The following is a 24,044-nucleotide window of genomic DNA, read 5'->3' on the forward strand; positions in this document are numbered from 1 at the left end:
AATTCAGCAAAACACAAGGAAGGAGAGAAAAAAGAGAGGAATTTTTAATATTATAGATCTTCATATGTTGTTACTTATTAGGGACCAAACTTGAAACATGTACTCTCAAACTATTGTAAATAATGTTGATAGAAATGACATTGTTAAGAATATCCTTGAGCATAATCTTTTGTATGTCTGATTATTTTTTCTGGAATAAAATCTAAAATTGGAGTAATGGAATAAAAAATAATGTGAACATTTTCTTAGGTGAGAACCAGTGAATTTACTGCTACAAATTTACTATAGGAAATTATTGGCGATAGAAAGATTTATTCTCAGAGATATTCTTTTTTTTTTAGTTTATTTATTTATTTTTAAGTAATGTCTACACCCAACATGGGGCTCAAGCTCACAACCCCAGATCAAGAGTCACATGCTCTTCTGACTGAACCAGCCAAGCACCCCTGGGAGATACTCTTATCAGTGTCATTTATAGTAGTTTAAAAATTGAAACCTGGGCACAATCTAAAAGCTTAACCACATGAAATTGCTTAAATAAATTATCATATAGTTATTCAATGGAGAGACAGCTATTAATAATAGTTCAGAGGACCAATTTAATTTAATTTTTTTATTTTAGAGAGAGAGAGAGCATATAAGCAGGGGAGAGAGGCAGACAGAGAGAGAGAGAGAGAGAGAGAGAGGGAGAGAATGTTAAGAAGGCCCCACACCTAACACATGGTGCCATCCCAGGACCCTGGAATCATGACCTGAGTGAAATCAGGAGTTGGATGCTCCATCAACTGAGCCACCCAGATGCCCCACAGAGGGCATATTTTAGGTTAAAGAAATCTTGATTCTGCTATCTATAAGCTCTGTGATCATGGAAGTTCTTTATTCTCATTCTAACCTTGTTTCCTCATAGGTAAAATAGGGGTAATAAGAGAATCTACCTCATAGGGCTGTTAAAGGGTTAAAGGCAACAATGCAAGCAGTGCCGGAATATAAATAAATGTTTAACATAAATAAATATTGATACTGTGATTATTATTAAGCAGCTAATGAAAGTCATATTCTTAAATATTCTTTAAGTTTATAGGAAAATACCATGACAATACATTTTACAAGTGAGATGCCAAATTTTATATTTTATATGATACAAATTTTATAATATATGCATAAATGTAAATGATAGGTAAATTGCACACTAAAATGTCACCAATGTAGTACAACTGTAGGAAACTTCTGTTTATTTTCAATATTTTCCAATATTTCTGAAAAGAACTTTGTTTTTAATCAGAGAAAATGAATGTTAATTTCAAATTACATGATTTTTTTTTTTTACATTTTGGAAGAAAACAGATGGAATTAGACTGGGAGGCCATGGCAGGGAAGTTAGGGCATATTACAATAAGAAGGCAAGTGTCAAAGAGCATGGTTAAGAAGCCAGGCACTGCTGGTCAGGAATTTCTAGAATTCCAAGATTAAGGGATGCATTTAGATTTGGCAACCACAGGGAATTGTTTCAGATCTGTGTAGCTCTCAGTCCAGAAGTTTCAGTTAGGTAGATCAGTTGGATTTCCTGGCATCTGTAGATTAAGAAGCTTCCTACTCCCCTAAGGATTTGGCCCAGGAAGGCTGTGAAGAAGGCATAGATCCTGGAAATTATGCTTGAGTGGAAGAAGAGAGGGCTATAGCACCTGGTTGCTCCAATTCGATTGCACCTCTTCTACCTGTGAGGACTTTTGAACAGTAAATTCAGGTTCCTGCTGAACCTCATCCTGCCCAACTTTGAGCATCCCTCTCTATGGGCTACACTCACCTTTGGTGGCATGCTGTGATAGCAAGTTTGAATTTCAGCTTAATGGCTAAGAATAGATGGGCATTGAGAGGAGAGGCAATGTGACTCTCATCCAACCAGATTATCGATTGTTATTGACCCAGTAGCCATAGCTGGGGATACAGTTATGCAAGGAAGCAGGTGCATATCTGGTTTGCCTGTGCAGTGGTGACAGATCCCATGTAGCTGGGCTGAGGGACGATTTGTGGCCTTAGGAAATTATGGCAAGCACATTGAAGCAAACAAAATATGCTCTCTTGATCTGAGTCGATCGAGTAAATAAATGTTCTCCTTCCTTCCCACCTCCAAAAGACTAACTAGTATGTCCAAAAAGATGATAAGCATGGTAAATTGACAAAAAAATTAATTCTGAATTTCCTTAATCCCAGTCCTATTTTGGGAGTGGGAGCGGGAGCATGAAGGAACAATATATATTTGTAGCTGATACATATGGCCACTATTGAACATCCCTATTTTTTGCTTAGTTATTTCAGTTCTCTGTCCAGTGCCATCAACTGTCTGAATTCACTTTCGGGTTCAAAATATTTCACAATTTAATTCATCAATTAAGAACAGGCATTCTGCATAATACAGAAAGGGTGCTATTGGAAGAGGAAGAGAGGATTACCTTTCTATTTTTTTTTCCTGTAGATTAGAAAAAGTGGACATTTCCCGATGCCAGAACTTAAGCTGTCAATTTCATTTCCCAACTTGACATCAGACGGTTATCCTGTGCTATACCCAAGTGGATGGTCATCTTCTAATGTAAGTCATGTGTGCCTTGGAATTACATCATTATTGTTATCCTTTTCAGTATGTATTTAAAGCCTTTTGTTTTGCATGCCATTTCTGATAAAGAATTTAACAAAGTAACATGGAGAAGCATTTAGAAAATTTTAAATAATAATAATGACTTCCACTGACTACTTAGTAAGTATGCTAGTTTCCTACAACTGCTGTGGTAACAAATTACCCCAATTGGGTGGCTAGAAACAACAGAAATTTATTTTCGCACAGTTCTGGAGGCCAGTGTCTAAAATCAAGGTGTCAACAATGTTCGTTCCCCCTGGAGGCTCAGAGGGAGAATCTGTTCCGTGCCTCTCTCCCAGCTTCTGGTGGCTGCTGTCACCACTGAGCATGCATTAGCTGGTGGTGGCATAAATGCAATCCCTGCCTCTGTCCTCACATGCCTGTCTTCCTCGTGTTCCTGTGCTTTCACCTCTTCTGTCTCTCATTACACACTCATCAGTGGACTTAGAGCCCATCCTAAATCCAGAATGACCTCATCTGGAGACCTTTAATTACGTCTGCAAGGACCCTGTTTCCAAACAAGGTCACATTCACAGGTTCCAGGTGCTAGGACTTGGGCATATGTTTTTGAAATCATATCCACCAGAGTAGATTTTAGATAACTACTTGTTGACTTGTGCCTTAAAAAGTGTGTTATATTGTTATAGCTTTAATTTGTTTGAGGTGATCAAACAGCTTTGTAAGAAGACTTCTTGATTGCTCCTAAGAACACACACAGCTGCACATAAAACAGCACAGTACTATTTACTCACTTATCCCAAACAGTAGCAATATCACACCCACTTTGTACCTATAGCTTTGAATGAGTCAATGCGGTAAATTGTTATGGTTCAGTCTCTAAGACATAGAAAATTGTAATAAATATTCAAGTAATGCATGCATATTTCCAACATTTGACAATCTGTCTTCTTTTCAGAGATTTAAGTTAAATGGTTCTCAGAAATCAAAAAATAGCAATAGTGATAGTTGGATTATAATATTTAAATGCTTTCCTATAAGCAAGGAAAAATTAAAGCTCTACCATTTCTCTCTAATCCCAAAAAAGAAGATTTGTGAGCATGTGGAAAAATTAACATTGTACCTTTCCTATTACTTATGAACCTTTACCCTTACTACCTTTTATCAAGGATGTAGAGAGTCTTGATGAGCAAGAGCTTTATTAGAGCAAGTCTAGAAAACCAATCCAAGCACTAGCTGTCTTGTAAACCTGCCATTTTAACCTTTATAGGTTACTTACATCTTCCTCCCACGTAGATCAAGTGTCTTGTTCTTGGTGTTTAGAGACTCACAAAATATTATTGGATGGATACATAAATACAGACAAAAGTTCCTCTCTTTTTTGTTTGTTTCACAAACCATCATATGAGCCATCATATTGAATAACAAATGCTAACCCCTTTTTTTTTCAGTAGAGTTTTTAAGTTCTTTTCTCCCTTTGTATTATGGGAATTTACAAACTAATGTTTGATGAAAACAATAACTTTTTAAAATTTTTTTCTAATGTGTATTTATTTTTGAGACAGAGAGAGAGAGAGAGAGAGAGAGAGAGAGAGCAGAAAGACAGGGAAACACAGAATCTGAAGCAGGCTCCAGGCTCTGAGCTGTCAGCACGGAGCCCGACACAGGGCTCGAACCCACAGACCACAAGATCATGACCTGAGCTAGGCAAGGAAGTCAGACACCCAACCAACTGAGCCACCCATGAAAAAAATAATTTAATGAGTGTATGAATTATGCAATAGTGCTTTCTACTAACATCCTTCTGTTTCCAAAACAACCTCAGTGATATCTATCAAAATTCAAAAGTAGCATGCTAGCGTAATTATTATCTGGGAGTGGGTGTATATGGCTGCTACAGAATAGCTTCTTCCATATTGCACATTTACGAAGATGCATCTTTCATCTCTGACAATGGCTGTCATTCACAGATTCTTCACATTATTGTACTAAGTCATTTTTCCCTCTGACATCTGGCATTGTCTGATAAAAGAAATACTTTCATTTCTTAGAATGCAAACTGCAGACCCAGTAGCCTTCAGGACCCGCTTGGTATCAACTCTGGGAAGCAAATGATTATATCAAAATCTGAAGATCTCAAACGAGGCACAATTCTGGTAATAAATTCAGATAACCAAGACAAGTGCTACTTTTATCTCATGCTTTTTAAGTGAATAAATTCAATATCAATCTAAAAATTACTATCTTTTAGAATATTTAATGTGTTATCTTTTTATTAAATGGCAAAGATACTAATATATACCTCTGGACATTTAAACAGGACTGCAGCACATGTAAATTTGCTACAATCACGTGTAATTTGATTCCTTCTGACATGAGCCAAGTGAATGTTTCACTTATCTTATGGAAACCAACTTTTATAAAAGTAAGTGATTGCATTGTTCTCTGCCATTATTGAATTATTTTAACAAATATTTGTTCGTTACTTAGTATGTGCAAAGCAGAGTGCTTCTGTAGAAAGAACTAGAAATATTTTTTAAAATGTAGTCCAAGCTCCAGCTCTATTAAACCAACGATTTGGGTCTCATTTTTCCTTGTCTGTTAGCAACTAAGTTATCTCAAAGGTACCCTTTCAGATATATACTCTTTTATCAGTCTCTCTTATTATTTTTTTTTTTGCACATCTAGAAATAAATACCTATGCAGTATTAAAGTTTGAATTTATCTTCCTACTTTAGAATTCAGTTAAGGGACAAGGAATTATAGAGGGACAATCCTTGACACCATTAACAACAAATAGATCTAACATGTATTATGGATTCATTGTATTAGATCAGACTTTACATATATATATATATATATATATATATATATATATATATATACACACACACACACATGCATACACATTTATATGTACTATGTATATATACATATATACTTACATATATATATTTATTTTTATATTAATTTTATATTTATTGATACATTTATGTAATTTATGTATATATTATATTTATATAATATGACATATAAAAATATAAATATATTTATATTTAGGACATTTTTTAGCTCCTAGTAGTCAAATCTGTCTGGCAACAAACTACTTTAAAACTTAATCCATTGTATTTTGTGTGATTTGTGTCTCTATTACAAGTGGTGAATTATATAAAATTTCCATTTTTAGGTTTGACCATATTAAGTTGCTATTTTGTAAATCACAAACTATTGGGTATTGGCAATTTCACGTTCAATCCTAAAAAGCTTCTGTATAAGCTTCATTACCAGAGCATAGCTGTTTCATACCTAGCTAGCTACATGAAAGTGGAGCGTGGTTTGAGATTTGGTTTCGCTAAGGATAAATCTGAAGAAAATGATTTTGAAAATTTTTCATTCTCTAACAAGGATCTAAGTGACAGTTCGAGTGCAGAGAGGAGGGGAGGGTGATCATTTGAAACCACCATTCCCATCTGGATGTTAACAAAACCAGTGTTTTTAGTCTCTCAGGAAAATCTCAATTTTAAAAATCGCACTAACTCAAGCATGACTAGCTCTCACTGTGATTAGCATAATATATTGAAAATAAATCCTGTTTGCTTTTCAGGCACGTTTTTCCAGCTTAAATCTTACTGTAAGGGCAGACCTTCAGAGTGAAAATACATTACTGATTTTAAGTACTGGCAATCAAAAAAGAGAGGTAAGTACAATTCTAAGTTTTGAAAGCCTTATACATTTCACTCTGGATTTTGTGACACAACGTTTTATAATTGCTTATAGTCCCTAAAACAGTGACTAGCTAGTCACTGAGTAACAGACACTTTTTGCTTCAAATTATACTTAATTAGCTTCAAGTGTGATTTCAGTCTTCTTTGTAAGAAACTGGGAAAAAGCCATGATATTTACAATTAACATGCCACGTTTGACTTTACTGCTTGTAAGTAACTATCACAATAAATTGATGTTTTTACTTTCACCTTGATAACAAATGATGCATTTGTAATTTACCTCCTTAAAAACCAACATTATAAAATGCAATTGACATTTGAAGAGCAAACTTGAAAAATGCTTTACAGAAAGTAACGGTACACTGTACAGAAATAAATGTAAATTTTTAAAGGTTTTCTTCATTTAGTCATTGGGAAATCTGAAGCAAAAATGAGATATTATTCCCTCATACAAATTCACACTTTAGTCATTGGTAAAAATAAAATGGTTTGACTTTTTTCCTACTGTATTATTATAAAATAAGGCCAGAGTACTAATTATAGATGTGGATATATAAGCATGATTTCTCCTCTTCTCATGGGAGAGTTTAAATATCCCATGTGGATACTGTGAGTCATAACATTTTATTTAAGAGCTACCTAACATTCAGATGTTGCTTAAAAATTTCTTATTTCAGGGGCGCCTGGGTGGCTCAGTCAATTAAGAGTCCAACTCTTGGTTTCAACTCAGGTCATAATCTCATGGTGGATTGTGGGATCGAGCCCCACATCAGGCTCCACACTGAATATGGAACCTGCTTGGGATTCTCTCTCTCCCTCTCTCTCTCTGCTCCTTTTCTGCTCACACTCTCTCTGTCTGTCTGTCTGTCTCTCTCTGTCTCTCAAAAATAAATAAATAAACATTTTTAAAAAATTACGATTTCAAATTAATACGTATTTCAAATAATTCCAATGAACTCTGGTAAGTATTCACCTTTAAAGAATATTTGCATATAATGTATACAATATATACATATAATGTTTACTTATGTTATAAAGAGCGCTGACAAGGGCATCTCGGTGGCTCTGTTGGTTAAGCATCCCACTTCAGCTCAGGTCATGATGTCGCGGTTCACAAGTTCAAGCCTCACATCGGGCTCTGCACTGATGGCTCAGAGCCTGGAGCCTACTTAGGACTCTGTGTCTCCCTCTCTCTCTCTGCCCCTCCCCAGCTCGCTCTCTCTCTCTCTCTCTCTCTCTCTCTCTCTCTCTCTCAAAAAAAATGAATAAACATAAAAAGTTATTTAATAAATAAAATAAAATAAAATAAAATAAAATAAAATAAAGAGCACTGATAAATACAAAGTTGCTCCACATTCAGAGAAGCCAAAATATTACCAGTCAGCACCAAGCCCCCAAAATGAGTATATATTATATTGGAAAAGAGTACATTTGATTCCTAGATATAGTTTGTTAAAATTTTATAATTAGTTTTATTTCCCCTAAGTGTTAGTTTAAAATTCCCCATGAAGCTTTTTATTCAACAGCTCATCCTAAAGGAAAACTATACCTGCATTGTTAAATTACAAAATGATCATTTTGTAATTGTGTGATCTTAGTCACCGATCCCATCCAGATTTCAGTTTCTGTATTTGTAGGTTGAGGGAATTGTTTTAGATGTTTTTAAAATCTGTCTTAAACTGTCTTACTCTGTACATATGTATACTCTTGCGGGCTCTGTATTCCCAAAGTGTCAGCAAGGACCCACAGGGAGCAATCTGAGGAGTTTACATCAGTCTCTAAAATATGCAATTATCGCCCCTGTTCGTTTCCTCCTTTTACCTCCAGTCTTCCCTCTAGCTTAAGGAATTGAGACATTCCCTGTGACAAGCAAATACAGAAACTTGAGCTATTATTAGTTATTGACACCTACTCTGAATTAGTTTTTTTCTCAGAAGCCTAGGGATGAGACACAGGGCAGACAAGTTTCATAGCGGTTTGACTGACACATTGAGTAGCTGGAACACTAAAAGCTGTTTCTTCAAAGTTTTCTTTCAATTAAGGCCTGATTTATATTGGGACACCTGAGTGGTTCAGTCTGTTAAACTTCCCATTTTGGTTCAGGTCATGATCTCACAGTTTGAGTTCGAGCCCTGCATTGGGCTCTCTGCTGACAGCTCGGAGCCTGGAACCTGCTTCATATTCTGTGCTTTCTTCTCGCTCTACCCCTCCCCCACTCAAGCTCTGTCTTTCTCTCTCTCTTTTTCTCTCTCAATAACAAACATAAAAAAATTTAAAAAGAACTGATTTATAGATATTGACTAAAGATAAGTCAACTGGAAGAGACAGTGTGGTATAATAAAATGTACATGAAGGTGAATATATGTGCAAAAATTAATTTATTTGTACACTTGAGATTTATGCATTTTGCTATATGAAAGTTATATATAAATTTGTAGACAAAAAAATCACATTAGAATTAAAATTAGAAGAAGACCTACTCAGGATTTTATGTCAACCTGTGGTGACATTTCAGCCTAAATTTTTACGACGTGACCACGCACAAAAGTCGATCAATGAATCAATGAATCAATAATACTTATTGTTCTCACTGAGTTAAATTCACCTCTGCTCCTGAACATTCTGATTCATAGGCAGTTTACTCTGTATATATAAATTTCTAAAGCATAATATTATAAATATTTTTGGTAACAATAAATTTGACATGGTTAGAGGTGTTGAATAGAAGAAGGGCCTTTCTAAATGTAAACTCAATGTTTTCTCTGTATGTATTAATCAGATTGAGTACATTGTTTGGTATAAAATTATACCCTGTAAGAACTCAATGTACCAGGAGTTATAATAGGTGTTTATCGATGTTAACAGTCTTGTTTAATGATTTTCAGTTTGCTATTCAAATATCCAAAGATGGACTACCAGGCAGGGTGCCATTATGGGTCATCCTGTTGAGTGCCTTTGCTGGATTGTTGCTGTTAATGCTGCTCATATTAGCACTGTGGAAGGTAAGCACCGAAGTTCCTTTGATTTCCTATTTCAACTACCAACAGCAAATTGGTGAAATGAATTATGATTTATCCGTGCTGTGCAATACAATATTAGACAGCCATTAAAAATACTGAGGGACATCTGGGTGGCTCAGTCGGCTGAGTGTCCAACTTTTGGTTTCACCTCAGTTCATAATCCCGGGGTCATGGGATAGAGCCCTGTGTTGGGCTCCATGTGGAACATGGAGCCTGTTTAAGATTCTCTCTCTCTTCCTCTGCCTCTCTCCCTCACTAGTGCTCTCTCTCTCTCTCTCTAAAATAAAAAGGAAATAAAAATATTGAAATGATGGGACCAAGACAAATTTTTTAAAAATGTATATCTCAAACACTATGCACAACTTAATCTCAGTTTTGTAAAAGAAAAAAAAATCCAAAAATCATGATGGCTCTCTCTAGAGGTTGGGCTTATAAGGGACCTTTATATGTCTATAATATTGGGAATTGTAAATGTTTATAAGGAAAGAAGAATGAAACGTCTCTTTTATTTAAAAAAAAAATAAAAGAATGAATTCCTCTATCAGTTTAAGAATATATAAGCAATAGAATAGTTAGGATGAGCATTATCCTAATCACATACCTCTATGCATCTTAAAAACTAAGATTTCTTTAATGTATAAAGAAATATACCACATTTTATGCAATAGTTGTGTGCCTGAGTAAGAGATGAGAAATTTATTAATTAGTTGATGGAAAGAGAAAGATTACTGTTTCACTGACTCCTATTTCATATCCTCTTGTGAAACGATTTCTGTTGGATAAATCTGCATATTTACATAGATGTTTGCTTATACTGAGGTGTGTGAGATTTTTCAAACTCTTAGCTGCATCATTTTAAAATTAAGCAGAACTGAGGGGTGCCTGGGTGGCTCAGTTGATTAAGCATCTGACTTCGGCTCAGGTCATGATCTCATGGTTCATGTGTTCGAGCCCCGCATCAGGCTCTCTGCTGTCAGCACAGAGCCTGCTTTGGATTCTCTGTCTCTGTCTCTGTCTCTCTACCCCTCCCCTGTATGTGCTCTGTCTCTCTCAAAAGAAATAAATAAAATTTTTAAAAGTTAAATAAATAAAATAAAATAAAATAAAATTAAGCAGAACTGAGATGACAGCATTTGCACCAAATTTAATAGAGAATAAAATCCCGTAGAAAAGTTGAATTTAATGTTCTTCCAATTAAACATCAAATTGGTATTTATTCTAACATAGTATCACCCTATATTTTATCAAATTGTTTTGTTAAATAGCTGAACTCTGTTAAAAATGCAGGATATGGCTATATATTCCTTTTTCTAATACCTGAGCAGTAGAAGTCTCTTTTAATCAAACAGTTCAAATAATAAATTTCTGTCCTATCAAATTTCCAGCTGTTCCTATCCTTTCGACTCTCTTAAAATAAATAACTTCCTCTTTTGGGGGGTGGTTTACACTGAGGGGGGATGACAAACAAAACTATGTTAGAGATGTAGACCAGTAGCATTTCCAGCAAAGTCTCTAAGACAGGATTAATTCCTTGCTTTCTCAAACCTCCAGCTCTTAGGCGTTACCAGTGCTGTGTCTGTAATACCTGGCTTTGCCACACTGTGGTACCCAAGACCTGGCTTAGTGGTGCTGAGGTTGTGCTTGAAACCTAGAATGTGGTTTCTTCATTTACATGCACCTCTGTTACAGAGAGTGTTTTATTGTTGATTTCTTCCAGTGTGATCTATTCTGAGCACTGCACTTGCCCATATAGACTTAGGACCTGGCTGACAAGAGAAAAGGAAAGCCAGAGCTGATATTTGGATAGGTTTTCTCCGGTGGCATGTCTGCTTAAAACAAATAAGTTTTATCCACTTATTTGGTTTTTTGGCCACCAATCTGAAAAAGCATAAAAGTAAAAATAAACACATCCTTCCATACAGTCAGCGTTTTTTTGATACATTCTTCTGGCTTCTTAGATCTTTTTAGGCCCAGGAAGGAAGGTAATTTAGCAACCTTTGGACTGCTGTAACCAGTAGGTACATTTAGTTCAACCAGTTCAGTGGGAGATGCCTCAATCAGAACTGTGACTCCACAGAAACAAAGGAATTAGGACTTCCTGAGAGCTTTCTGCGTGCCAGGAACTGTTTTCAGCTTTTCCACTGTAATATTAACATCAACCCTTGAGAAAGACACTACTGTGAACCTCATTTCCTCAATGAAGTTGAGGCATACATATGTTCCCGCGGCCACATGGTTTATCAGGTTCAGAGTAAGGACCTCAACCCAGACCATTTCACTTCATTGCCAACACTATGAACCCCTTGCTCTATGTTCTCTCTGTCTTTTGTTCACTCTGTTGTCCTTACAACCTTTTCAACTGAGTACTTTGACTACATTTTATACTCGATAACATTTAAGCAAAGAGAGTTAAGTAAATCTCCCAAGATTATCAGCTACTAAGGGACTGGATTCAAGCAATGATCTTTCAGCAACACCCATCCTTTTTCCAATACATCCCACTGCTGCAGTCTATGAGGCAGGGCTCTTCATTCTGGAGCTCCAGGAATTGGGTTTTGTTCAAGAGGGTCATGAACTCTCTGAAATGTATAAAAATATTTTGTTTTAGAATGAGAGTCTCTAGTTGGATTCAGTCTTTCAGCAGATCCATTATGCTAAAAAGATTAATTGCCCCTCCTCCTGTTTTAAAGCCATTTTGAACATCCCTGAAGCATGTATTTGGTCTATAGTAGACTCAGAAAAGCTACTGTTATTCCCAGGGATCTTTTTATACTAATTATACCTTGAGCAGAAACCCCAGGACTGTCCCTTCTTTCTCCTCCTTCCAAATCTGAGCACTCTAGAAGTTCATGGGAACTTCCTGGCTCCATACAGGAAACAGGACAAAGATTCTTATGGAGCTGTGAATCTATTTCAAAAGGCACAGTCTTTATATAATTTATCCTTATAGTACACATGGCAGAAATTGAAATTTGACAAAATCTTAGTAAACAGCTTAAGATACTTAATATTGAAGAGAGAAGGCTTTTAGGGGGCACAGATCTAAATAGACTGAGAAACATGTCCTGGAATATAGTACCACATGTTGAGGGGGAAACTCAGGCCAATATAACCAATAGAATGGAATGAGACTCAGCCCACAGAGGAACCCTAAGAAAGAAGAACATCTCTCTCTTAGCTTGATTTCATAGCAATGCCTGAGGTTCCATCACTGATGATTTATTTACAAGTCCTAAAGCTTTGTTCCTCATCCAATATTCCTATCTTTGGTGGATGTGGATAGGGAATAGCACTACAATTTTTTAGTTTTTGGTATATTAGTATCAATTTATCCATTCAACATTTATTGCATATTATAGCCAATAAGCACATACTTTCTACCGGGTACTATTTACTTTGACCCTTTGCCATAGGGTTTTGAACTAGGGAAGCATAAATAAGATCTAGCACTTACTGATAAGTAAATACGAAAAGACAAAGAAGGAAAGTGAAAGTTGTAAGTCTGGGCACTGAAAACAAACTTAACTTGTTTTTAACCTTGGCTAGTATTAGCCTTCACTGGTTTGAAGCTATGTTCTATATTCACCTACTCTCCACTCCTATGACCCAACTTCCACTAAGGACCCAACTTCATAGAATTTGTTGGGTGGAAAAGTTCAGATAACACAATTAAGTTTTAAAACAGCATTTAGTGTGTGAAAGCAAAGGAAAGTTGGAAAGATGCAAAAAGACTTGAGAGGGAAAGGACAGGAGATAAAGAGCAGGGCGGAGCAGGAGAGAGAAAGTCTCACAATTCACCACCTATTTCTGTGAAAGCCTCATCTGATTAATTTTTGACTTAGGACATGCAGGCACAAGTTAAGGGGCCTGATGGTTTGTGAATCCAGTACTTTTATTGTCGGCTCAAAGAAAAAACCTGAGACGTATAGAACTGCCATTAGAAGAGGGACAGATTCATTGTTTTTTTTTTTTTCGTGCTTATTTGTTCTGTTGTCTTTGCCTCATCTACCACTAGATGCCTCAACTAGATTCTGGCATGATGGAAAACATAAAAAAGTTAACTTCTCTCACTTAAAAATGCATACTTTTGACCATTTATGCCTTGTAAGCCCTCAGTTATTCAATAATTATTTTTAATATATCATTCCCTTGCAAATTTACCATAGCTTCCTGATTAAAATAATATGAGCGTATCACACTTTCAAAGAACTAATTTGTTGTCTGCTTGAACTATTATAATCTACTCTGAAATTTACAAAAAAAAATAGAAAGACCCTTAATTTCTTTTTTTTTAAAAAAATGTTTTATTTATTCTTGAGAGAGAGAGAGAGAACATGAGCAGGGGAGAAGCAGAGCGAGAGAGGGACACAGAATCCAAAGCAGGCTCCAGGCTCCGAGCCGTCAGCACAGAGCCCGATTCGGGGCTCGAACCCACAGACCATGAGATCACGACCTGAGCTGAAGTCAGACGCTCAACCGACTGAGCCACCCAGGCACCCCAATTTCCTCTTATTTAAAATGTCCACATGTGGGGTGCCTGGGTGGCTCACTCGGTTAAGCATCCAACTCTATTTCTGTTCAAGTCATGATCTCACAGTTCATGGGATTGAGCCCTGCATTGGGCTCTGTGCTGACAGTGGGGAGTCTTCTTGGGATTCTCTCTCTTCCTCTCTTTCTCTCTCTCTGCCCTTCGCCCACTCATGCTCACTAGTGCTCTCTCAAAATAAATAAATAAACTTTAAAAATAAAATACAATACCCACATTTTGGATTAGATTATTACAAAGGTCCCTTCCAGCCCCTATACTTACTTTTATTATAATATACAATAGGAAATATATAAAGCAGTTATAATTTTTATAATGTCCCAAATTACAAAGTATAATGAAAAGTTACCCACATTCACCCCTATGTGAAATTTCTTATAGGTTCAGAAATATGTTTCTTATATCCAAATTATCCAGCATGTTTTCAAGAGGTATTTCCTGTCAAGTCTATAAAGGCAGATGTCCTGACACATTTAAAGTTAATCCAGACAATTCATATCTCCCTAACCTCTCAGTCATAATGCATGTACCAGATTCCCCACCAGCTCTAAAGACCTCAATTTATGAGGTTATTTGATGGAATTTCTCTGCCACATCCCTGAAAAAAAGATGACGGCAGAATGCCATTTAGTGCCAGCTGACTGTAGTTTGCATGCTTCCCAAATATTTTCCCAAAACGTTTTTAAGTTAATTCACCACATGTACTAGTTCTTACTGGGAGACATGATATATTTAACCAACAAAAAAAGTTTAAAATGAAATAACAACTTAATAAATGTCATTTCTTGACATTCAATATTACTTAATAGGTCAATGAAAAAAAAACCTTTCTCAATTTTATTAATTATTTGTATTATTAATTATTTGTCTGCCCCAAATCACTAGCATAGTATTAAATTTTATCCAAGGGCTTTAGTGTTTATTACTTAAATTCAAATAATTAATTGTATTGTGTTTGATATTTTCTTAACAGATTGGATTCTTCAAAAGACCACTAAAGAAGAAAATGGAAAAATGACATATTTTACAGGAGAAAAATAATAATAATTATTTGATGATCTATCCTCAGGTTTGCCTCAAATATGTGACAAGAAATGTATAGATACAATTAAAGACATAGTCACATAACTTTATGTAATCCATCAGGTATTAATCACTTGGAAAGTGATAAGTCAAAGAAGATCCAAAAACAATACCATAAAAATATATTTTATAAAATGATGAAAAATATTTTAAAATAATTACTTTAAATAATTACTTTAAAATAATTACTTATTTAAGTAAAATTACAAAGTGTTTTGAAGATGAAGATTAACCTGTACAAATATGTTTACATATTAAATCAGCATTCAGAGTATTTAAGGAATGCATTAAAAGATTTTTGTGATCATTGATAAGTTAAGCTTTTTTCCATTGATTCCTGATGGATATTCACATTCAGCATGATAGTCAACATTTGCAAATGACAAGAAAAGAGTTAACTGAAAAAGATAACTTCCCCCTATTCAAATGAGAAATTTTTCCTGGGTAGAGTATACATAAAATATGGACTGAAAATATAATTAAATCACAGAGAATATGTTAGCATCTTTGTGTTGGGTTCTGTACTTGGAAAAAAATTTTTTTTCCAAAGAGTTTGGAAACTTTGAGCTGAAGGAAAACCAAGAATGACTTGATTAAAAGCAGTGCACTGAATGGATTAATTTAAGCTTTCACAGAACATGTTTCATTTTGATATTGAGCCCTAAAACTCAAAACTTTATGCTGAAAACAACACTTCACGGCAGTTTTGTGTGGCATACCAGCGATTTGTCATGAAAAGCCATGTTGTGTATGGGATATGCTAAGATGGCTTCTGAACGGAACATGGCAGCTTAGGCAGATGCCACGGAAATGCTGAAGTCATCTTTGCTGGGCAACTTTTGAACGTTAGGGGTTCCAGGATGTACCAAAAGGAGGAGTTTTCTCAGCTCCTTGGTACATGGTTCATTTAAACCCTCAAGCTGTGAGAGTATGTTTATTTTTTCATTTTTTAAAAGGTATTTAACTTTTGAAACACATTTCTTACGTTTATGAAAGGCAGTATTCCATTTCAATATTGCATTTTACCAAGAAGACACTGCTTTATAAGTGTGGCATATCAATATTTAAATAGAACTCCAGAAATGAATTTTAAAGAACTTTAGCTTTGAAACCTCGCACCGACAGAAAGAGATCACACCTCTATATGAGCTTCTTTGCTCCTGAAGTAATTATCATGGTGCCTTGGACTCTACTGTAGCATAAGCTCCTGGGTTGCTCCGTTGCTTAGGAAAATAACAATGAATGAATGTATCATAGCCGCATGTGTGAACTACTGCTGTAAAATTAGCTGATTCTTCTGCAACAACTCCATCTCTCCACCTCGCTGACCATCACAAGACCAGCATCTGTCCAGAACCTTATCCAGAAAGTTCTGGACTCTACTTTTCTCAAAAAAACATCTAATCAAGGGAGAAATTAAATGCCATAGATTTAATTTTTTAACATAATTTCCAAGGAATTATCTGAGAACTCAGCGTCGGCCTACCTCGTGGCGCTCCACATCTACATCCAAGATCCTGACGATCAAAACCTTGCACCTGGGGAGTGCCCAGGTCATCAGTACCCTAAGAAAAGCGCAATCTTTCCAGAGGTTTGATAGCCTCCTGCTGGCCTGTCATTGTTGAGAAAAGTCTACTTTGGGAATTTCCTTCATTCCCACTATCTATCTCGGGTTCAGAAATCATGCTTTCCACCTATTATTTCTTTGCCCAATAAAACTCAGGTCTCTCTTGTTCAGAGTCATCATGCTGCACAACTCCTGTGCATAGCCTGTTCAGCAGCTCTGCTCCAATCTCAACACATTCTCAGAAATAAATCTAGCAGGTAAACTTAAATTCACACGTGGCCTCCATGACTGCTAGGCAAAGCATTCACCAAACCAGGAGTGTGCACATCTTAACTAAATATGGTGTTGACCCAGAGGGAAAAGACGGAAACAATGTCATTTTGAATTTTTTAGAAAAGACAGGGAGAACTGCTGGGCCAGATCAAATAGGTACTTATAATCATGGCACAGTTTTTAACATCAATCATTCCCAGCTTTTAAATAGAATTTAATGGACCAGATATCCATCATCCCTAATACTATAACTTGTTGAGCTTTATGTGTGTGAGCATCTGTGTGTGTAAACACACATGTACACACACCCACATGAATGTGCAAACATAAATCAAATACAAAATATCTCAATAATACCAAATGACAGGGTTTGACAAAAAGGACAAAAAATAAACACAAAAGCTACACCACCAAGGAAAGTTTGATTCATCCACTTTGCATATAGTTTTAATTTTTATTAATATTTAACTTTAATGTACAGTTCTGCAACTATGTAAAAGATGCAAATGTGGAGGGTCTGATTAGAATAAGTCAGCAGTACACATGTTCTAAAACATAGTCAATGATCAAGAAATATACTAACCTCTACCATTTTATTCTAAAGCACTTAATAAGAAAAGTGAGTGCTTCTTAAAACTATGAGTTTATTCCAGAAACTTTTTTTAACTTTGGGATTTTATAAAATTGACTATTTCTTCCATTGTGAACTTACATATGTATGAAGTCCCTTTCCAGACTAAACTTAGAAAGGTATATTGGTAAATTATTCAATAACTGGCTCTCCAGGAGGAAAACTGATTTGTGTCATTTGCCAATTTCCATGACCTAAATAGTCTTGTCATGGCCATTTTCAAGCTACTGATATAACCCTACCATCTTAACAAAACTCCTGAAAATTAATCTGTCAGGTCCCGTGAACCAGTATGAACTGGCTTCAGCACACCATTGAAATAGATTAGATGACAATAATAGGCAATAGATAGATGATAGATAAATAGATATAGATATACAGAGATATAACATGTTGAATATATATATAGATAGATACACAAATACAATATCATCATATTTCAAATTATCCTTAAAATGCTCATCTCAAGCCCAGCAGACATAATGCTACATGGTTTCCCATTCTTTAACTTCAACTTCTAAAATTATAGCCTTCCTTTAATATTATTAAAATTATATAAACTTTCAGAAGAAGCAAGAATTGAAACCAAGAAAATCTGAAGGGTGACACAGTGAAAATCGGAACTTCAAAACCACTAAGAAGCTGCTTCACCTTCTGTAGGAGTCCATTGCCCTGGAGCAATAGTGTGAAAGTTCATCCTTTGCAAATATTTGTAATTTCTATGATCCAATTTGAAATTCAGTGGTCCAATTTATTCACTTATTTTCTCTGAGCTGTAAAGTCATGGGCAGTTTAATCTGAATATTTCCATGTCATAAATACACTTGAAATGAGTCTTGTGGGGGAGAATATTTTGCAAAATTTGATGCTTACTCAACCATAATAAATGTACCTATATATGCAAATACCTATAAATATATATGTATATATATACATATATATATACACACACATATATGTATATATATGTATATATATTCTCTTTTCCTTTTACAAAACCAGTATGTAGACTCAATTGGAAAACAAATCTGCGCCAAAAGCAAAAGGTGGCTGCACAGTGCTGGAGTAGAGCTGGGTTGTAGCGGCTGTGAGAAGCCGTGCACACATCTCTCTAGGCATTCTCTGGAAGGGCCACGGCTTGTACAGTGTGAATGGCTGCCCCGCCATTCCGTACAGTGTGCCTTCGTAGGGGGTAATGTCTTTATCAAACATGTTGTAATCTGTTCTGTGTGAATTAACTATCATGCTTTGCACAACACTGAGAAAACTAGGGAAGACCCAGGCTCAGGACATGGTTCATGTGCTAGGTGCAATCACGTTATTGTCCAAAGAGAGACTTCTGGAAAGTTATTTTTAAAAAATAATATCCTCTGCATCCTTCATTTATTTTTGGCAGTTCTCAAGTCCTCCTCATTGGTTACCCGCCCCAGCCCCCACCAAGGGAGATTTTCTAGAGGACTATTGGAGAAAAATTTGTTCAAAACATGTGCTCTCTGTTTGCTGTGAATACCAGCTTCAGTGAACTGATCGTTTATATAGAATTTCAGTCCTCGGTTCTTCTGTGACACAATCAAGGGATGACATGGTATAGGTATAATGTAATAGGGACAAAATGCCTTGTACTTCAGAGATGGGACATCTTTAACAGATTTACAAACCTTTATGGGACACCATCAGCAACTATGCCAAGGGTTGAAGGAAGGGCTTCTAGGATGTAGCTATCAGCACCCCACAATCCCCATCCTCACCCATGGACATAATAATCCAAAAAATTAAAAAGAAGACTCTAAAATCTTCAGACTCATGCTATTTTTAGCTTAATTTGTTAACAGCAGATTTTTTAATGCAAACACATCTTTAAGGTGAGTCCACTGGGCAACCCCTTTTAATGTTAAACTGCTGTTGCTAAACCTCTCCAATGTAGAACTTCTGAAACCATCCCAAGAAGTTAACTCTGTAGTACATTACAAAAGGCTATATTCTGCTGTCTCCCAAATGGAGGCACTATTGTGCAACATCTTATGTAAAATAAAAATAGAGCTAACAACTGACCTTGTAATGTGGTGAACAAGTCAGTATCTTTGATCCTCATATTAACATTTAACCTTGAATTTAGAAATTCCAAGTAACAGCCTGTAACCATTAAGCTTGAGGAAATCTAAAGGACCCTATGTTGGCCCTTAAGCCCCAGCCCCCTTGTCCCTGACGACATCTGGCACCAAGAGGTCCATTTCTCAACTGATGGGAATGGATGCTTCTGCCTCTAAAAAAGGCTAAAAGGACTGAGTTTAACCCCTGAATCCACTACACCCCAGGATCAGCCTGGCCCCACCCCATATCAGATATACACAGAAGCACTTCTTGCTGAAAATTTACCATACTGAAAAATACACAAGGGTGAGTTATCACTTCAAATGTACTCTGCTTTGAGGTCAGCTTTTCTTTTCTTTCGTTTGTTTTCTTTCTTTCTTTTTTTTTCTTTTTTTTTTTTTTTTTGCCTTTTTAAATATATCAAAACCTTTCTACCGTGACCAATGAATTCAGAACTTGATGTAAGACTTCCTTGCATTTCTCTCCTGCCACAAGCTGGCGAATTTGAATGCCTTGAGGACTGGGCATTGAAATGAGCCGGAGTCCATTTGCAGGATGTCTCTGCCTTCTGCCTTCCAGTTGGTTTCTTCTGCACAGTGGGGATGTTTAGTTTCGATTTGGAACTTCCTTGGCAAGGCCACTGTAAGCCTTGTGCCCCTGGCAGGTCCTTGAGTAGTTGCATGTTCTTTCTGATGAGTTGACACTCAGAAATCCTTTCATTACCTGACACATCATAGAAAGCATGGCAGTAAACTAGGGACTGGTGACACTCCTAACTATGATGATATTTGATTTTACCATATTTCAAGTCACATCTTTATGAAAAAAAAAAAAAGACTAAGCGGAATCTTACAAGCTCTTCTGCAAAATACTGAGACTCAATGCTTGATCTGTGCGTATAGACTGGGGAAAAAAATTTTAAAGGAATCTTCCAAATAATAACGACTGAAAGCCAGGTATCCTCTTGAACAATTCCCAGTTGACATTACCTGTTCCCACCCCCATTTTTTAAGAGAGAGATTGAATGAGGAAAACTGAGTGACATAATTGTTCCTCCACAGAGTAGCCAAGCAAAAGGGAAGCCCCACACAAAAGCTAATGGTGGCTTTCTGGGAGATAGCTGCATGGTAGGTCCAATGCCAGGTGGCCATCTTCCTGTCATGCCCCTCAGGCATCTTGCATCTTGAAAGACAGAAAGAAAAAAATTGGGGGGGAGGGGAGAGGAAATGAAGTTCTTTATGTTTTATATATACATCCTTCCTCCTTAAAATACCACAGGCTCCCTTAGACCACATTGTACCCACACACAATACTAACACATGTACTTTGCACAAGTGAATTGTTGATTAAATAAAAGTATATTCTTGGGGTGCCTGGGTGGCTCAGTCGGTTGAGCCTCCGACTTTGGCTCAGGTCATGATTTCGCGGTTTGGAGTTCGAGCCTTGCGTCGTGCTCTGTGCTGACAGCTCAGGGCCTGGAGCCTGTTTCAGATTCTGTGTCTCCCTCTCTCTCTGACCCTCCCCCGTTCATGCTCTATCTCTCTCTCTCTCTCTCTGTCAAAAGTGAATAAACATTAAAAAAAAAATTTTAAGTATATTCTTACTTGTCTTTTAGCTGGGGCGAATTTCCAAGTTTGATACACTGTCTCAAGTAAAAACAATCATTTGAAGCAGCAGCACATCAGATCTTCTTCATACCAGAATTATTTCACACAGGACATCCTGATACTTACCATTTAATTCTGACACCTCCTGGCCTTATTTCAGGATGCAACAGCTCTCTCTCTGTGTTCTTCATTAGGAAACATTGGCCTGTGAAGGGAATGGTGTACTGTATTTTACTACTGTGAGGTTTTAAAATTGTTAACAGACAGTGTGAAGAATCGTAAACATTTGATTAAAAAGAAAAATGCTGTATATAATTACTGCCCTGAAACATGTATCATATCACTCCAATAAAGTTTTTGCATCACCTAACATAACGTATATTGCATTGCTTGTTTTTTTTTTACTTACCTCAGAATAAACTTATTAAAATGAATAGCTTAAGGGTGTATGCATTTCTGCAAGACTTTTATTGGACAAACTCATTAGAAGAAAATGTTTTAATCACCTTCAAGAACAAAAAAGCACAACCTTTGTTGACACTAATAATTTTGTAGGTGCCTAACTTAAACATGTTTTTTTTTTTTTTCAGGTAACAGTCATTAACCTGATATAATTAGAAATAGCTGAGAGAGTAAAAGAGTATTTTGAATATCCAACATATGGTGTATCCTGTACACTGATTTGAGGTCAGAGGTTTGGTATTTTTGGTCTAATTCTTATCTTATCCTGTGCATCAGCTGTGTATCTTACGTCAAGGTAAAGGAGCATCCTGTCTTATCTATTAACTTTTTAAAAAATGACTCAAAGAAGAATGTGATTGTTGTAATTTTAAGTACATTAGTTTTATCCAAGATTAGTATTTTTTCCAGAGCTCCAACTTTTTTTTTTTTAGCTCCTTCGCAGTTTTTCACTTTGATGGTCTAAAAAGAAAAAACAAAAACAAATTAAGTGTGTCTGTGGTGTTTCCTGTGTACAGTATAGCAATGTGATTAGTCTTTTGCAAACTTGACACAAAAACCACAGAATCCATATTACGGTATATCTTCTTCTAATGAGATGTTTTAATAATGAATTACCTGTTGTATAACAACATATTGGACCACATAGTGAGAAAAAAATACTAAGAAGTGAAAAAAGTTATTTTATTTAATAAGTAATAAGTAATAAAATTACTTAATATATAAGGGCTAGAAGAAAAATGTAGAAAGGAGTGTTAGTAGCAGTCACACATGTTCATCTTGTAAAAGGGTTCATCCTCAAACCATGCTGCAGGAGGACTGAGGAGGTATTTTTACAGAAGAAGCCGACTGAGTTACAAAGAGGCTGTTTACAAGGTCCTGTACTAATTTGTGTCAGCACAGTCTCCAATGCCCTGTCTTTTCTCTCTATTGTGAGATAAGTAGTGTTTCTCCCACTTACCCTTTACCCAGGATGAGAATACACGGTGAAGTTACTAGAAAAAAAATCTGGATATATTCACTATAAAAAAATGGCATACAATGGAATTTTTTATTTTCAGGTATAGAGCATAGGCACAATTTTCACTTTCCTATCCTTTGTGGTGTCTTTTTTTACTTTTGTAAAATTCATTTGATCATCCACAAGCAGATGTCACGAAGAGTTCACCAAATAGAAGTGATCAAGGAGGACTGGAGGTGACTTCTATTTTATTCTTTGGAATAGTTATACTATTGGAATTGTTTTTATTTTTTTTTTTTTATTTTTTTTTTTTAAATTTTTTTTTTTAACGTTTATTTATTTTTGAGACAGAGAGAGACAGAGCATGAACGGGGGAGGGTCTGAGAGAGAGGGAGACACAGAATCGGAAACAGGCTCCAGGCTCCGAGCCATCAGCCCAGAGCCTGACGCGGGGCTCGAACTCACGGACCGCAAGATCGTGACCTGGCTGAAGTCGGACGCTTAACCGACTGCGCCACCCAGGCGCCCCTGGAATTGTTTTTAAATACATGAGTATCAATTTTTAAATCAGGAAAAAATTAGAGTAAAAGGTAATATATACACATTGTAGAAAACTTGCAAAACAGAGAAATAATTTAAAAACAATCATAACACTGGCACCAGAAATTACTAACTTCAAATTGTCCTTTTTCTGGGCATACATGCTTATTTTTTTACACATTTCTATTTTGACATACTTCAAATCACAGAGAACCTGGTACCCTGTACCTTCTAAAAATGTGACATTATATTTTTAATTTTTCTTTAGTATTAAAATAGTGATATCTATCAAATTCCTCCCCTTACTCTGGAGCTGACAATAAGAAAAATTATCCCCTCCCACATTCTCTCTAAGTTAATAACCATTATACACACATAAACATGTGAACTAGAATTCTCCATTGTCCAGATGTCAAATACTTACTTTTTTTACCTACTTCTTCAAGCAGGGGTGGGATGGGCCAGACAGCAAGGAGTGGATGAGGAAAGATGGGAAAGATAGCGTCACTAAGAATAAAAGCAAGTGTGGCCCTATTGATTATGCAAAATCAACTGGGTTATTTTATTAACAGTCTTGAAAAAGAAAGAATTTTTGCCAAAAATAAGACTTGTAATCATTACATTATAAGCATTAACAAAATGAATTCAGCAAAGGGAAAACAGAAGAAAAAAGGAAACAGGAGACATATAGAAACACATAGCAATATGACAAAGGTAACTCCAACCGTATCAGTAACTATGTTACAGGTGAATGGTCTAAACTCTCAAATCAAAAAGCAGAGATTTTCAGGCTGATAAATAAGGTCCATTTATATGCCCTCTAAAAGAGACAGACTTTAGCTTCAAAGGCACAAATAAGTTGAAAGGAAAATGATGGAAAAAAAGATACCATGCAGTTACCATAAGAGAGCTAGAGGTAGCTATATTGCTATCAAACTGAATGAACTTTAA

At 36.0% G+C, this 24,044-nt stretch overlaps 1 protein-coding gene across 2 annotated transcripts in view; it reads left to right on the plus strand.

Moving 5' to 3' along the window:
• The window catches only part of ITGA1 (integrin subunit alpha 1), a 170,037-nt gene extending 148,529 nt beyond the window's left edge, over positions 1–21,508 (plus strand). For both annotated transcript variants that reach the window (XM_058719426.1, XM_058719436.1), the window contains exons 24-29: positions 2,474–2,587; positions 4,642–4,746; positions 4,911–5,015; positions 6,195–6,287; positions 9,201–9,317; positions 14,855–21,508. In XM_058719426.1, coding sequence (XP_058575409.1) covers positions 2,474–2,587; positions 4,642–4,746; positions 4,911–5,015; positions 6,195–6,287; positions 9,201–9,317; positions 14,855–14,899 — 579 coding nt within the window. In that variant the 3' untranslated portion in view covers positions 14,900–21,508. The remainder of the gene's footprint in view (positions 1–2,473; positions 2,588–4,641; positions 4,747–4,910; positions 5,016–6,194; positions 6,288–9,200; positions 9,318–14,854) is intronic.
• The last annotated feature ends 2,536 nt before the right edge of the window (positions 21,509–24,044 follow it).

Source organism: Neofelis nebulosa, chromosome 1 (genome assembly GCF_028018385.1).
Source record: "Neofelis nebulosa isolate mNeoNeb1 chromosome 1, mNeoNeb1.pri, whole genome shotgun sequence".
Taxonomy (NCBI): Eukaryota; Metazoa; Chordata; class Mammalia; order Carnivora; family Felidae; genus Neofelis; species Neofelis nebulosa.